Source organism: Pristiophorus japonicus, chromosome 14, assembly GCF_044704955.1.
Source record: "Pristiophorus japonicus isolate sPriJap1 chromosome 14, sPriJap1.hap1, whole genome shotgun sequence".
Taxonomy (NCBI): Eukaryota; Metazoa; Chordata; class Chondrichthyes; family Pristiophoridae; genus Pristiophorus; species Pristiophorus japonicus.
The window spans coordinates 186,970,975-186,986,522 of record NC_091990.1 but is presented as its reverse complement, the minus strand read 5'-3'; the positions used below and the strand labels follow the sequence as shown (position 1 = coordinate 186,986,522).

The following is a 15,548-nucleotide window of genomic DNA, read 5'->3' as shown; positions in this document are numbered from 1 at the left end:
AGCCTGGCACCCGCTCTTGGGTACCAAGCCGCTGGCCCGGCTGAAACCCTCCCTGGTGGCCCAGTTTATGCTACTAAAGTGGCTGCAGAGTTCGCAGCGGCCCTCCCCTTTAACTGATGGGGAGGGACGTTGTGACGCGCCAGCGCCATGATGTCATCAGCGCGGCGTTGGTGACTTTGAGCGTCGGCTACTCCACCCCGCCCCTGCTTCCACCCCGCCCCCGCTTCCACCCCGCCCCCCACCCCGCCCCCACCCCCACCCCACCCGCCCCCGCTTCCACCCCGCCCCCACCCCCACCCCACCCGCCCCCGCTTCCGCCCCGCCCCCGCTTCCGCCCCGCCCCGCCCCCGCCCCCACCCCGCCCCCCACCCCGCCCCCACCCTCACCCCGCCCCTTCCACCCCGCCCCCACCATTACCCCGCCCTCCCCCGCTTCCACCCTGCCCCCGCTTCCACCCCGCCCCCACCCCGACCGCCCCCGCTTCCACCCCGCCCCCACCCCCACCCCGCCCCCATTTCCACCCCACCCCCACTGGCGCCCCGCCCCCACTGGCACCCCGCCCCCACTTCCACCCCGCCCCCACTTCCACCCTGCCCCCACTGGCGCCCCGCCCCCACTTCCACCCCGCCCCCACTGGCGCCCCCCCCCCCACTTGCGCCCCGCCCCCACTGGCGCCCCCCCCCCCCCACTTGCGCCCCGCCCCCACTGGCGCCCTGCCCCCACTGCACCCCTCCCCCACTTGCGCCCTGATGCTGAGGCCTCACTCCAAAGAAAACCCGGAAGTGCTGACTTTCTACAGCTTGGCTGCCCCATGCACTGGGGAGCCGGAACACGTCAAGGGCTAGACTTTCCCTAAATCTCCTCACCGCTCGATTGCCGCCCAGAAACATCACTAACATTCTGCAACTAACGCTGATGAAAATTTCCATAATAAAGTTAAAAAGTATCGCCGGGCGAGAAAATGCATCTTGCACCAAGCTTCTCGGCGGCTTCTCGGCAGTTAAAGGCAAAACTAGGTAAAACGGGCAGTTCTTACCTGAATGGATGGTAAGTATTTAAAATTTAGTCCAAGGCTGCGGTTGGGCCCTGGGAGGGGAAAAAACTCAAAAAATATTTTTTCAATTAAACAAAAAATAAAAAGTTATAAGACATTCTCAAGACACTTTTTAACGTAATTGCTGTAATAGAATTTTTAAAATAATTATAAAAAACCTTTAATTTACCTTTCTTTGCAGGGTACTCACCGACCACCCTGTTTCCGGCAGCTTTTCGTGGCCGTTTTTTTGATCTTACGTATGGGTCCCTGTTGAGGCAAAACTTAGATTGTGGCGGTTTCCTCGACGGTGTGCGCGGGCAGTTTGCTCCCAGGCGGTATTTTCAAAATGTGGGCAGAACTCTCGCCAGGAGGTTTTTCACCGAAAAACAGCTGTACCGACGAGAAAAACCGCCGAAAATGGCGGCGATAGTCTAGCCCCAAGAGCAGTAGGTGTGACTCGTTTCGGGCGGTGGACAATTTTGTCCCCTAAACATTTGCAGCAAGAGGTGAGTGGCACACGAAGATCCCTTCCACCACGGCAGGAGACTGGCATTCAAGCTTACGTCTTCCATTTGGGGCAGTTCAGCAGAATGTAGCTTTTAGGCAATGAAGTATTACATTTTTTAACTGCGTGGGTCATTTGTGGGGCAATAGCTGAGAAAAAATGGCTTGGTGCCATCGTTAAATTAGCATTGAATGTTATTTGAATCTAAGACACCATGGGAGGTGCTAACAGGCCTTTTGGAAAGGGGCATTTTCAGCAACCAACAGTTTTAACTGACCAAATATTACTGGTATGACTTGTTGATGTGTATTGAACATCCACAAATTATACAAATGAAAGAAAACCGTCAGTTGCCCTCACTCTGAATATGTATGTGATCCATCAACTCATTTGTGGGTTTAATGTCACCTGGTACACCTCGGTTTGTGTAAAGTTTCATTGCATGATATTTTAACACAGTTGTTGCCCTTGTAAAATAAATGGGTTAATGACTATACTACAATAGCACACAAGGGAGCTTAATGCAAACCTGCTACACAGTGCACTCCCAGAGCACATTGAAGCCCATGCTTAGAATTTCATGAGTGAGAGAAAGTGGATCACGTAAGCACTTTATGTAGCCTTCAAACTCCTAACAGTGATACTATTGAACTGTAACCTGAAGCATTGAAAAGAAATCTGCATTTCAGCACTGCAGTGTTTTACACAGCAGCAACATACTGCATTATGTATGACCCAGGAATAATCAATGGCTGCAGTGATGGATGCTGAAAATGTTTTGGGGAGTTTTTGAGCTTCAGAGATCTCCGAAACTCTATGCTGATGTAATATTGAGTGCTGTAAGATAACGGAAAATGCACTGTTCAGTTAAAAGGTATTGGCAAAGCTTCAGGATCTGGTGAAAGGAAAGTTGAAGAAAAGCAAAATGTTACCTGAAATGACAAATAAACCCCAGAGAAGCCAGGTCTGACATCCAGTTCTGTCAAGAGGAGGTTATGGGACATATCACAATATGCACACTATTACACAAACAGGGAACTGACATTCCTCAACAAAATACTTCAAAATGATGTTATCAAATGAGAGCTGCTTCTTTATTAGTGTAACACAAAGGCCCAGTAAATGTGGTGTTTGTGACCCTCAAATATATTGCCATGAAAAGGGTGCTGCAAATGTTGTCTCTTGTGAGTATTGTGCCTATCACTTACTTGATACATGGATGCAATGCCCAGACTACCTGATGTGGCACATGCACCTGAGGTGGCTTGGAACAATCTGGGAACATCAAAACTTAATGTTGTAGCAATCCTAACTTTGAAAGGAAGATCAACCCCTGTTCCAGATGTTGTTTACAGGTCATCCTGCAGAAGTGGAGGTGGCAAAGACAGGCCTCCAACATGTGCAGGTATACGCACAGGGGTTTATAAACGTGGGTCCCCGGGTAGTGATGGACATCATCGTCATGGGTAGTCCCTCGAAGCGAGGATGACTTGCTTCCACTCCAAAAAGGGACGAGTTCACAGGTGTTTCAATGAAGGACCTAATATTCCAGATCCCGAACTACATTGTGAAGGGTGGAAGATGCCTGTGCGTGGATTTTTTTAACGTGTGGTGGCCGTTGCACACCAGCCACCACACGGGCTTGACAGAGCTAGGTCTTGGTCCAGTGGCAAGGATTACCCAAGACTAACTGGAGACTTGCTCTGCTGCACGGACCTAGTGCGCACATATCGCAGTGTGGGCTGGCCCGTGCTGTCCCTGGGCCCTCGCCTCTTCTGGGCCCCAGATTCACGCCTCTCCTGGGCCCCGGTCACTTACCTCCATGGACTCTTGCCGCTCCTTCACCCCTCCTGCTATGCCTGCCCGCACTGTAATCAGCGACCTGGCTTCATAGCCATCGCCCTCCTGCAGCAGCACGCGCTGCTCCCTGCAGTGGTATACCGCCGCACGCTGCTCCCTGTATTGGGCCCGGCCTGCTGATGGACATAGACTGGACATGGTTCGGTATTCACTAAGGAGGACACAAACAACCTTCCGGATATAAAAGGGGTCAGAGGGTCTAGTAAGAAGGAGGAACTGAGGGAAATCTTTATTAGTCGGGAAATTGTGTTGGGGAAATTGATGGGATTGAAGGCCGATAAATCCCCAGGGCCTGATGGACTGCATCCCAGAGTACTTAAAGAGGTGGCCTTGGAAATAGCGGATGCATTGACAGTCACTTTCCAACATTCCATTGACTCTGGATCAGTTCCTATGGAGTGGAGGGTAGCCAATGTAACCCCACTTTTTAAAAAAGGAGGGAGAGAGAAAACAGGGAATTATAGACCGGTCAGCCTGACATCGGAATCAATTATTAAGGATGTCATAGCAGCGCATTTGGAAAGAGGTGACATGATAGGTCCAAGTCAGCATGGATTTGTGAAAGGGAAATCATGCTTGACAAATCTTCTGGAATTTTTTGAGGATGTTTCCAGTAGAGTGGACAAGGGAGAACCAGTTGATGTGGTATATTTGGACTTTCAGAAGGCTTTCGACAAGGTCCCACACAAGCGATTAAAGCACATGGGATTGGGGGTAGTGTGCTGACGTGGATTGAGAACTGGTTGGCAGACAGAAAGAAAAGAGTAGGAGTAAATGGGTACTTTTCAGAATGGCAGGCAGTGACTAGTGGGGTACCGCAAGGTTCTGTGCTGGGTCCCCAGCTGTTTACACTGTACATTAATGATTTAGACGAGGGGATTAAATGTGGTATCTCCAAATTTGCGGATGACACTAAGTTGGGTGGCAGTGTGAGCTGCGAGGTTGATGCTAGGAGGCTGCAGAGTGACTTGGATAGGTTAGGTGAGTGGGCAAATGCATGACAAATGAAGTATAATGTGGATAAATGTGAGGTTATCCACTTTGGTGGTAAAAAAAGAGAGACAGACTATTATCTGAATGGTGACAGATTAGGAAAAGGGGAGGTGCAACGAGACCTGGGTGTCATGGTACATCAGTCATTGAAGGTTGGCATACAGGTACAACAGGCGGTTAAGAAAGAAAATGGCATGTTGGCCTTCATAGCGAGGGGATTTGAGTACAGGGGCAGGGAGGTGTTACTACAGTTGTACAGGCCTTGGTGAGGCCACACCTGGAGTATTGTGTACAGTTTTGGTCTCCTAACTTGAGGAAGGACATTCTTGCTATTGAGGGAGTGCAGCGAAGGTTCACCAGACTGATTCCCGGGATAGCGGGACTGACATATCAAGAAAGACTGGATCAACTGGGCTTGTATTCACTGGAGTTCAGAAGAATGAGAGGGGATCTCATAGAAACGTTTAAAATTCTGACGGGTTTAGACAGGTTAGATGCAGGAAGAATGTTCCCAATGTTGGAGAAGTCCAGAACCAGGGGTCACAGTCTAAGGATAAGGGGTAAGCCATTTAGGACCGAGATGAGGAGAAACTTCTTCACCCAGAGAGTGGTGAACCTGTGGAATTCTCTACCACAGAAAGTTGTTGAGGCCAATTCACTAAATATATTCAAAAATGAGTTAGATGTAGTCCTTTCTACTAGGGGGATCAAGGGGTATGGTGAGAAAGCAGGAATGGGGTACTGAGGTTGCATGTTCAGCCATGAACTCATTGAATGGTGGTGCAGGCTCGAAGGGCCGAATGGCCTGCTCCCATTTTCTATGTTTCTATCTATGTTTGTATGACTTAATACGTCAGGTGTCATTGCACCTGAATTTGGTGGCCCCTCATGATCTCCTCTTGCTTATTTCAAGTACGTTTGAAATTGAGCAAGGAATGTCCATGCTCACCATCTTCTCCTTTGACAGAGAAATGGCCAGCAGCCAAGAATACTGAAAGAAAACATTCGGTGAAAAAAAACCAAAATGCATAAATAGCAGCATTCTCAGCAAAACAATTAATGATTGGGGTAAAATGTAGCAAAATTGTCCCAGAAATTATGCAACGAGTTATTATGATCAGGAATGCACTGCCTAAATGGTGGTGGAAGCAGATTCAATAATAACTTCCAAAAGGGAATTGCATAAATACTTAAAGGGGAAAATTTGCAGGGCTACGGGGAAAGAGCAGGGAGTGGAACTAATTGGATAGCTCTTTCAAAGAGCCAGCACAGGTATGATGGCCTCCTTCTGTGCTGTAGCATTCTATGATACTATGATAAGTGAAAAACACAGTACTCGCACTGCTAAGATACGTACCTACGTCTTTTAAAAAACAAATGCAATAAACTGCTCAATCCATGTACTTGCCATTCATGATATCAAACAGCATTGAGACACAGTCCCGGCCACTGCGCGCTAAAAAAACTCCAAAAAAGAGCAGACACATTAGTACATCAGGATTACTCATTGTTGATTTTCGATTGTGTGTTACTGTTTCATCAGGCTGGATTGTCAAGCTCATCTTTATCACTGTACTGTCATACTAGTGATGAGTGCAATGGCTTCGGAATCCAGAATTACTTTCAGATAACCTGTCACTTCAATCAATGATATTGTAACAGTAATGTTTTCAATATTTTTCAACTTTGTGACAATAGATCAGGTGTATCTTAAACTTGTGCAAGGAATAACTGATTGTAAAATGTTGTAAAAGTTATAATTAATTTACTGATTGATTTGTTCCAAAATTACTTCATCATTCAAATAGATTTGAAAATAGATACCAGCTGAGATTTAACTATATTTATATAATTGAAGATGGGGTAGATTTTCATTTTCAGAAGAAGGATCTTTGATCTTGTGATTTGTTTATGTTTTCCCAGTTGCTCTTCACCCCTCCGCCCCCACAGCCCCCTTCCCAGTTTCTCATTGTTTTGGTTAATGTGATTGAGACTTGGTGAAGGAACAAGGAGGTCAAACAAATTCAGATAAAATATTACGCAAGTGCTATTTAGCTTTGTGCTGAATTATCAATATTCATGGATTCGGGACGATCTTAAAAATGCTGTGGCCTGCCCGCACCTGTACTCTGTGTGGGGCTTTTAAGCGGTTTTCAGTGAAAATCCCACACCATGCTTATATTAAAAAATGTATCAAAAATATAACCTCCTCCTCTTTCCAAATGCTATGCGCCTCCAGGAGACCAGCTGTTTGGCAGTGAAACGCCTCTGTGTGACGGCCCTTGGACATGAAGCCATGCCCACAGAAATAGAATCCATTTTCTGAACAGCTAGTTTACAGTGGATGCACGTATAGACTTCCACCAGCTGAACTGGATTTAACTGGGGCGTTGTATCCACCTGGGGAGTATTTAGAGCTAGCTTAATTCATAAAATAGCCAAGAACCGTTGCAGCAACACCTCCACGATGATAGCCACTTAGAGCTGTTTGTGTTTTTATAAAGCCCTTTAACAAAATAGGACATATATTTTAGGATGCTTTCTTAAGATTCTGCTGGTCGCCTGAAGAATGATACAAGAAAATTGCCATGTACTGATGCTGTAGCGTAAACTCTCTTAATAAATTTGAGAGAGTGTCAAGGGGCATTGTGTTGGTGTTTCAACACAAAGTGACACGGTAATGGATTATGGCTTCAGGCCGACAACTTCCACACAAAGTTCTCATTTTACTCGCGGAGGTGAATTGAGTCCAAGCAGACCCCACAGGGAATGGAGGAAAGCCAATGGGAGAATCATTCCAGACCATTCATTCCACACTGTGTGAGTCACATACAGTCAGAGACATGCAAATACGTTTCTTGGTCAGGGAATGGCACTGGAGCAAGTTAAGGGTGAGGAATTTAAAAAAAAACAATTCAATAGCATCATTTATGTTGCTTCTGTGTATGATGCAATTGATTCAATGTTGCATTGAACTTCTGAGTTTCTGCACGTGCTTCACGGCTAGAGTTGCAACATCCTGTCCATATCAGCCTGGGAGGTCCTTTATAAAGTGTAAAACTGAGCTTACCAAGTGCACTTGCCACTTAGCAATGGCAGGGTGGTTACACAGAGAAAATAGTTAATGGGCCAGGAATGAAACCTTTCCAGCATTTTACTTTACAAATATATCCATTGTGGCATGGTGTCAAATTGTGTCTGATTATACTCCTGTGAAGCGCCTTGGGATGTTTTACTACATTAAAGGTGCTATATAAATGCAAGTTGTTATTACCGTTTTGTTTGAAACAATAATGCAGTTAACAGCAATTCTTGTGTACCTGCTGTTATTCGGTACATTTAAATCCAAGCTTATGGTTTCTACTTGATGGAAGATGATTTGTCAAATGTAACAATTTTATCTCCATCACAATGAACCGCTTTCAGCGCTGTGTCTGGTGATGGTGATGGTCCATTACTGTCCACTGAGTTTAGGTTGAAAAGCAGATCCAAGTAACTGACATGTCACTTCCCTCTGCAGGTGACCAGGGACACTGAGGGGATAGGTAAAGATGACTGCCAACAAGAATGCCAGTGCCAATCATACAGCTGGAGCAACTAAAGCAGCTCATGACACAAGCACCAGGTGAGCGACATGTTCCGCACTGTTACCTCAGCTTCTTAAATTTCTATACTTCGAGCATTTTATTCAATCCCCTTGGGCATAGTTCCGCAAAGCTTCTCACTGCGCCAGCAAAGTAATTTAGTGAACTGCCAGAATATGAGCCTGACTTTACAGCCTATGCTATACCTCCTTGACTAGTTGTTTTCCATAGCATAGTATTTACACAGCCCACACTGCGATATGTGTGCGCACTAGGTCCGTGCAGCAGAGCAGGTCTCCAGTCGTCCTGGTTAACCCTTGCCACTGGATAAGGCCTAGCTCTGTCAAGCCCGTGTGGTGGCTGATGTGCAATGGTCACCACACATTAAAAAAATCCACGCACAGGCATCTTCCACCCCCTCAATTGGAGTTCAGGACTGGAACATCGGGTCCTTCATCAAAACATCTGTGAACTCGTGGAAGCAAGTCATCCTGGTTCCAGGGACCGCCTGTGACAATGATGATGATTTACACAGTCCCAACAGCTCAGGATTGGACTTTGCACAATTTGATCTAATGGTCCCCAACAAAAGCCAACTTGCACATTTTCTGAAAACAGTACAAGGATAGAAACTGAGCTGTAATCACCATCTGAATAAATACAGACACAAAATACAAACACAGGCAGGCAAGGCCCGAAACGACAGGAGCAGCCAGTACTATGAAAACAGCAAATTCTAGAATAGCCACAACAAAATAAAATACAATGGGACAAAGAGATAATTGGGGGAGAATTATCAGAGCTTTTCCCGAGATGCAGAAAATGAGAAAGATAGTATACAACAGGAGTGCCCTCACCGTACAGTGCCCATACAAATCAAACACACACAGAGCCTGGCCACATAACAGCAAGTTTTTTGATACAAATCAGAAAGATAAATGATTGACAACGCGAGGCAGAATTCCTTCCACATATAGGCCCCAAGTTTCCACATGCGGCAATACAGGCGCCTCTCTGAGCTGGGCGCCCATTTTTCACGCCGAAAACGGCGCCTGAAAAAAAAAACGCTATTCTCGAGCGCTTTGCAGCTCGATGTCAGCTTGGCGCGGCGCCCAGGGGGCGGAGCCTACCACTCGCGCTGATTTTGTAAGTAGGAGGGGGCGGGTACCATTTAAATGAGTTTTTTTCCTACCGGCAATCCTGCGCGTGCGCGTTGGAGCGTTCACGCACGCGCAGTGTGAAGGAAACATTGGCACTCGGCCATTTTTGTCGTTCTTTGTAGCTGTTCACTTTTTAACATTTTTTAATAAAACCACATTGCCCTTCCATGATCAGCACTGAGGCTTCTTGCAGCAGTGAGAAGGTGCAGGAAGCCTCAGAAGTTGAGGCAGCCGTTTCCCGAGGGGCCCGACCGACGGCAGGGGGCCTCTCCCCCCTCCTCCCCACCCCCCCCGCCGTCGGGAACGGCTGCCTCCCTCCCCTGCCGTCGGGAACGGCTGCCTCAACTTGTGAAGCTTCCTGCAGCCGTCTCCCTGCCTGAAGCACTTTCACACAGGTAGGAACATGGTTTATTTAATCTTTTCTTTGCTTATAAATTTTTATTCAGGTTGGAATTATTTGTATAATATTTGTAGAAGTATAACTAAGGATTTATTGTAGAATGTAATGACTTCCCCCCCCCCCTCCCCACCTCGTTCCCGACGCCTAATTTGTAACCTGCGCCTGATTTTTTAATGTGTAGACAAGATTTTTTCAGGCCGACAAAAATCTTCACTTGCTCCATTCTAAGTTAGTTTGGAGTACGTTTTCACTGTGGAAACTTTCAAATCAGGCGTCAGTGGCCGGACACGCCCCCTTTTGAAAAAAAAATTCTGTTCAAAAGTGAAACTGTTCTAACTGACTAGAACTGCATAAAAACTTAAATGTGGAGAATTGCGATTTCTAAGATACTCCGTTCTCCACCAGTTGCTCCTAAAAATCAGGAGCAAATCATGTGGAAACTTGGGGCCATAGGGTTGCCACCCACCTGGATTTTAAGTGGGTTGCATGTAAATTTCTAAAATATGTATCATACATAAAGTCTTATTTTTAAAGCAGAATTATATTTTTTGGCCCTTGCTTCTCTGTTTTAGATTTTAACAAATTTTCACCAGCAGCGAAGTAAACGGCAGAACAAAAGCCATGACTCCCACCCCCACTCCCTCCCCCACTGTCTATGTTTTATATGACAGCTTTACATCCTTTAAAAAGGATGTAGTTAGCTTGGAATATGGTACAAGCTACTGAAATTGTAAAACATTAATAACAGCTAGATGAACACATAGAGGGAACCACAAACAACTGAGAAAATAAACCAACAGATACAGCTGATGACATATCAGAGATGTCGTTTGTGAACACATTTTTTGGATCACAGTTAAGTTAAAATCTGGAATTAGGGAAATAAAGGAAAGTCGCAGAACGTCATGAAGTGGGGACAACTGGCACTAAAGATAAAGAACCAAGGACACGGGTATGTGAAATACTCAACCCGAAATATGAAATAGCAGAGTGTAGCTATCGCGAGTGGTCAGAGCAAAATATTTTAAAGCGCTGTGATTATTTGCACGAACACCTTTGTGGCCTACTGCACATGTGCACTGTATACTGGAGACGCGCATGTGCGCTGTATACCAGAGCCGAACATGCCCGCTGTATACTGGAGATGCACATGTGCGCTGTATACCGGAGCCGAACATGTGCGCTGTATACCGGAGCCGAACATGTGCACTGTATACCGGAGCCGAACATGTGCACTGTATACCGGAGCCGAACATGCACACTGTATACTGGAGACGCACATGCACACTGTATACCGGAGACGCACATGCACGCTGTATACCGGAGACGCACATGCACACTGTATACTGGAGACGCACATGCACACTGTATACTGGAGACGCACATGCACACTGTATACTGGAGACGCACATGCACACTGTATACTGGAGACGCACATGCACACTGTATACTGGAGACGCACATGCACACTGTATACTGGAGCCGAACATGCACGCTGTATACCGGAGCCGAACATGCACACTGTATACTGGAGCCGAACATGCACACTGTATACTGGAGCCGAACATGCACGCTGTATACCGGAGCCGAACATGCACACTGTATACTGGAGCCGAACATGCACGCTGTATACCGGAGCCGAACATGCACACTGTATACTGGAGCCGAACATGCACACTGTATACTGGAGCCGAACATGCACACTGTATACTGGAGCCGAACATGTGCGCTGTATACTGGAGCCGAACATGCACACTGTATACTGGAGCCGAACATGCACGCTGTATACTGGAGCCGAACATGCACACTGTATACTGGAGCCGAACATGCACGCTGTATACCGGAGCCGAACATGTGCGCTGTATACCGGAGCCGAACATGCACACTGTATACTGGAGACGCACATGCACACTGTATACTGGAGCCGAACATGCACGCTGTATACTGGAGCCGAACATGCACACTGTATACTGGAGACGCACATGCACACTGTATACTGGAGCCGAACATGCACACTGTATACTGGAGCCGAACATGCACGCTGTATACCGGAGCAGAACATGTGCGCTGTATACCGGAGCCGAACATGCACACTGTATACTGGAGACGCACATGCACACTGTATACTGGAGCCGAACATGTGCGCTGTATACCGGAGCCGAACATGTGCGCTGTATACCGGAGCCGAACATGCACACTGTATACTGGAGACGCACATGCACACTGTATACTGGAGCCGAACATGCACACTGTATACTGGAGCCGAACATGCACGCTGTATACCGGAGCCGAACATGTGCGCTGTATACCGGAGCCGAACATGCACACTGTATACTGGAGACGCACATGCACACTGTATACTGGAGCCGAACATGTGCGCTGTATACCGGAGCCGAACATGTGCGCTGTATACCGGAGCCGAACATGCACACTGTATACTGGAGACGCACATGCACACTGTATACTGGAGCCGAACATGCACGCTGTATACTGGAGCCGAACATGCACACTGTATACTGGAGCCGAACATGCACGCTGTATACCGGAGCCGAACATGCACACTGTATACTGGAGCCGAACATGCACGCTGTATACCGGAGCCGAACATGCACACTGTATACTGGAGACGCACATGCACACTGTATACTGGAGCCGAACATGCACACTGTATACTGGAGACGCACATGCACACTGTATACTGGAGCCGAACATGTGCGCTGTATACCGGAGCCGAACATGTGCACTGTATACCGGAGCCGAACATGTTCGCTGTATACTGGAGACGCACATGCGCTGTACACAATCATTGTGACCTGCAAGGTGGAATTTCCTCCACTCCGTGTGGAGGTCAGGGGATCTGTTGGTGGCTGGGGTGGGGAAGAGAGTGGATTGAAAAGGGGGAGGAAAGAGGAGGGCTCGGAGAGAGAGGGAGAGAGGAGATCGGAGGGGGGAGAGAGGAAATCAGAGAGAGAGAGGAGATTGGAAGGGAGAGCGAAGTGATCGGAGAGAGAGAGGAGATGGGGGGTCAAGGGTTATGGGGAACAGGCAGGAAAGTGGAGTTCACTCTCTTTTGTATTGTTCAAATCACATCTTTGCAATGGGTATATCTTAAGGTCATTCGATATATTGCCCGTTTCTTTTTAAACAGGGTGTAGGTCAAATACAGGTCACTGCATGGGAATTCGGCATGTTGACTGAACTCAGAATGACAATTCCATTTATTTCTAAAAGAGGAACTAACTTTAAATATCTGTGTTGTCAGGAATGCCTACTCAAGGAAGAAATTGTCCTTGACAAACATCCAGGATGTAAGGTCACGGCTGCTTACAGAAAAACATGTTAAGTGACAACCTTCTTGGTAGAGTAGGCTGACCATACGTTCCTGCTTTTCAGGGACAGATGAAATATTGTGTCCTCGGGCAAACAAAATCCCCGGAAGAATCCCCATTTGTTAAATTTAATTCAGCAAGGCCAGCATTTATTGCCCATCCCTAATTGGTGGCGGGAGGTGGGGTGGGTGCGGGGGAGAGAGTGGATTGAAAGATGAGAGAGAGGGGGGATTGGAGAGAGAGAGGGAGGGAGGAGATCGGAGGGGAAAGAGAGGAAATCGGAGAGAGAGAGGAGTTCGGAAGAGAGAGTGAAGAGATCGGAGAGAGAGAGGAGATAGGAGAGACAAGCGTTATGGGGAACAGGCAGGAAAGTGGAGCTGAGGCCAAGATCAGACCAACCATGATCTTATTGAATACCGGAGCAGGCTCGAAGGGTCATCTGGCTTACTCTTGGTCGTATTTCTTATGTTCATATGTTCCTATCAGATCAGAGAGAGGGAGAGAAGAGTGATAGGGGAGAGCGAGCACATAGGAGGGAGAGAGAGCGAAAGGGGGGAGAGAGAGAGCAGAGGGGGGAAAAGAGAGGATCAGGTGAAGAGAGAGGTTCGGCAGGGGAGAGAGGAGCTCGGAGAGGGGGTCAGGAGTAAAGAGCACGGAGAGCATTGTGGGGATGGGGGAAGAAAGTGATCGGGTCAAATAAGGGGGGTGAATGAGAGTGAGAACATGATCCAGATGGGAAGATGGATCACTTTCTTCCAACTCTAACCTTCGCCTTTACACCTGCACTACATTCTCTATCTCCTCCCCCGAGACCTGATTGATTCCTCGGAAAGCTCAGTGCATAGATACGGAAGTCATGACATTGTCACTACTCACTTCATATCCATTAAACCTGTTAACAATCTGTGACCAGGGGGCAGGGGGGGGGGAGATGTGGAAGGTCAGGAACCCGGGGGGGAGCGGGGGTAAGGTCAGGAACTCGTGGGGGAGCGGGGGGAAGGTCAGGAACTCGTGGGGGAGCGGGGGCAAGGTCAGGAACTCGTGGGGGAGCGGGGGCAAGGTCAGGAACCCGGTGGGGGGGGGTGAAGGTCAGGAACCCGGGGGGGGGGGGGGAGCGCGGGGAAGGTCAGTATCTTGTTGGGGAAGGAAAAGGTCAGATATTCAGGGGGTGGGAAGAAGGTTAGGAACTTGTTGAGGGGGCAGGAATTTGATGGGGGGGGAGGGGGTGCAGGAGAAGGGTGAGCCCTATCTGTTCTCTGTGAGTTCTGTCTGGAGCCTGGCCGTCAGAATGAATGGCTCGAATTACACATTGCAATGTACTTGATTACTTCGGCAGGCAGGATCCAGGTAAACTGCTAAGTATGTCTTGTACTCCAAGGGGACCAATCACAAATCTGGTGTTGCAAACAGACGCGACTGATAGAAGGGTGAAAGAAATGTTTAAACTCCACAGAAAACCGTCATAGTGACTAGCAGGATAAAAAATTGACATAAACTTATCAATTTATGTAGGAAGAAGCAGACATACCAAGATGGTAGTAACATGGAGAATAATGGATTCCTGCTGCAATTACAAGACATCAAAGGATGTGGATGATGTCACAAAACATAACAGCAAAACTCGAGCAATTAATAATTATCATGTGCACCCTGAGATGAGATTAAAATTGAGATCAGTCTTGCATGTCTTCTTAGAATGAGGTCCAGGGGGCTGGTCTTACTTTATTTGCATTGTACTTTCTGAACAGCTGCAGCCATGCTTGTAGATGCCAATGGCAGTGCGTAATATGTAGTTGACACGTGATGGTTAGCACAACGCAATTATTGCAGCAAGTGATTTGTTAACGTACATCTGCTCAGAAACTGGGGTTTTCACGGCCTCTGGGACTTTCTGTATGAAATTGTGGTATTCAGGCAGAAAATTGCGTTACACACAATTAAATGTAGAAATTTGCAGGTTTTGGTGCTGTACCAAATCACTCGCCCTAGTGATAATTTCCACACGGAGAGATTAACAACACAGCACTGTTGCTGCAAGTTTAATGAGTGATAATAACTGATGGTCACCATAAAAGATACAAGCCGTGTAAAATAATAAACTGTTAGTCTATATGACAGTGATAACATGAATACGGCATGAAGATGGACAAATTCCTTTTAAACAATAGATCACAAAATGGAAAGGTAATTGTGAGCAAGTTAACAAACATTTAACAGGAAACTTCATAACATTCCTCCAAACGACACCAGTCTCACCTTTGCTGAACACTTGCTCACAGAACACCATGGGCTGGATTTTGGGGTCGTTTGTGCTTCGGGTTTTGCCAGTTTTTGACCCTCTACGGCGAAAAATGGTGCGCTGAGTTCTTTTGTGCCGGATCGCGATCCTCTGGCAGGGAAAACACAGCGGGCCAGCCCTGCTGGCGGTGGTGAGGTGGATAAATTGCATAAAAGGTACGTTCCAGTGTTTATTCTTTTATTTTTTTGTAGCAATTTGTGTTGTGCTGTGGGCAATGATTTTGGAATGTTTTTTGTAATTTTTTTCCCCTCCCAAGGCCTCTCTCGGAGCGTTCCCGGCCCCGCACTTTAGTTGGCGAGGTTCCCATTTTGGCGCGGCGAAAGTTGTACAACGTTCCCTTTGTGTTGCCCCTGGCGCAGGGCCCAGATGGCAAAAATTTCTC

General features: G+C 47.3%; 1 protein-coding gene across 2 annotated transcripts in view; it reads left to right on the top strand.

The window, feature by feature from the left end:
• Nucleotides 1–15,548, top strand: part of dennd2b (DENN domain containing 2B) — a 489,686-nt gene that overhangs the window by 158,744 nt on the left and 315,394 nt on the right. For both annotated transcript variants that reach the window (XM_070899957.1, XM_070899956.1), the window contains exon 2: nucleotides 7,915–8,019. In XM_070899957.1, the coding sequence (XP_070756058.1) occupies nucleotides 7,946–8,019 (74 nt within the window). In that variant the 5' untranslated portion in view covers nucleotides 7,915–7,945. The remainder of the gene's footprint in view (nucleotides 1–7,914; nucleotides 8,020–15,548) is intronic.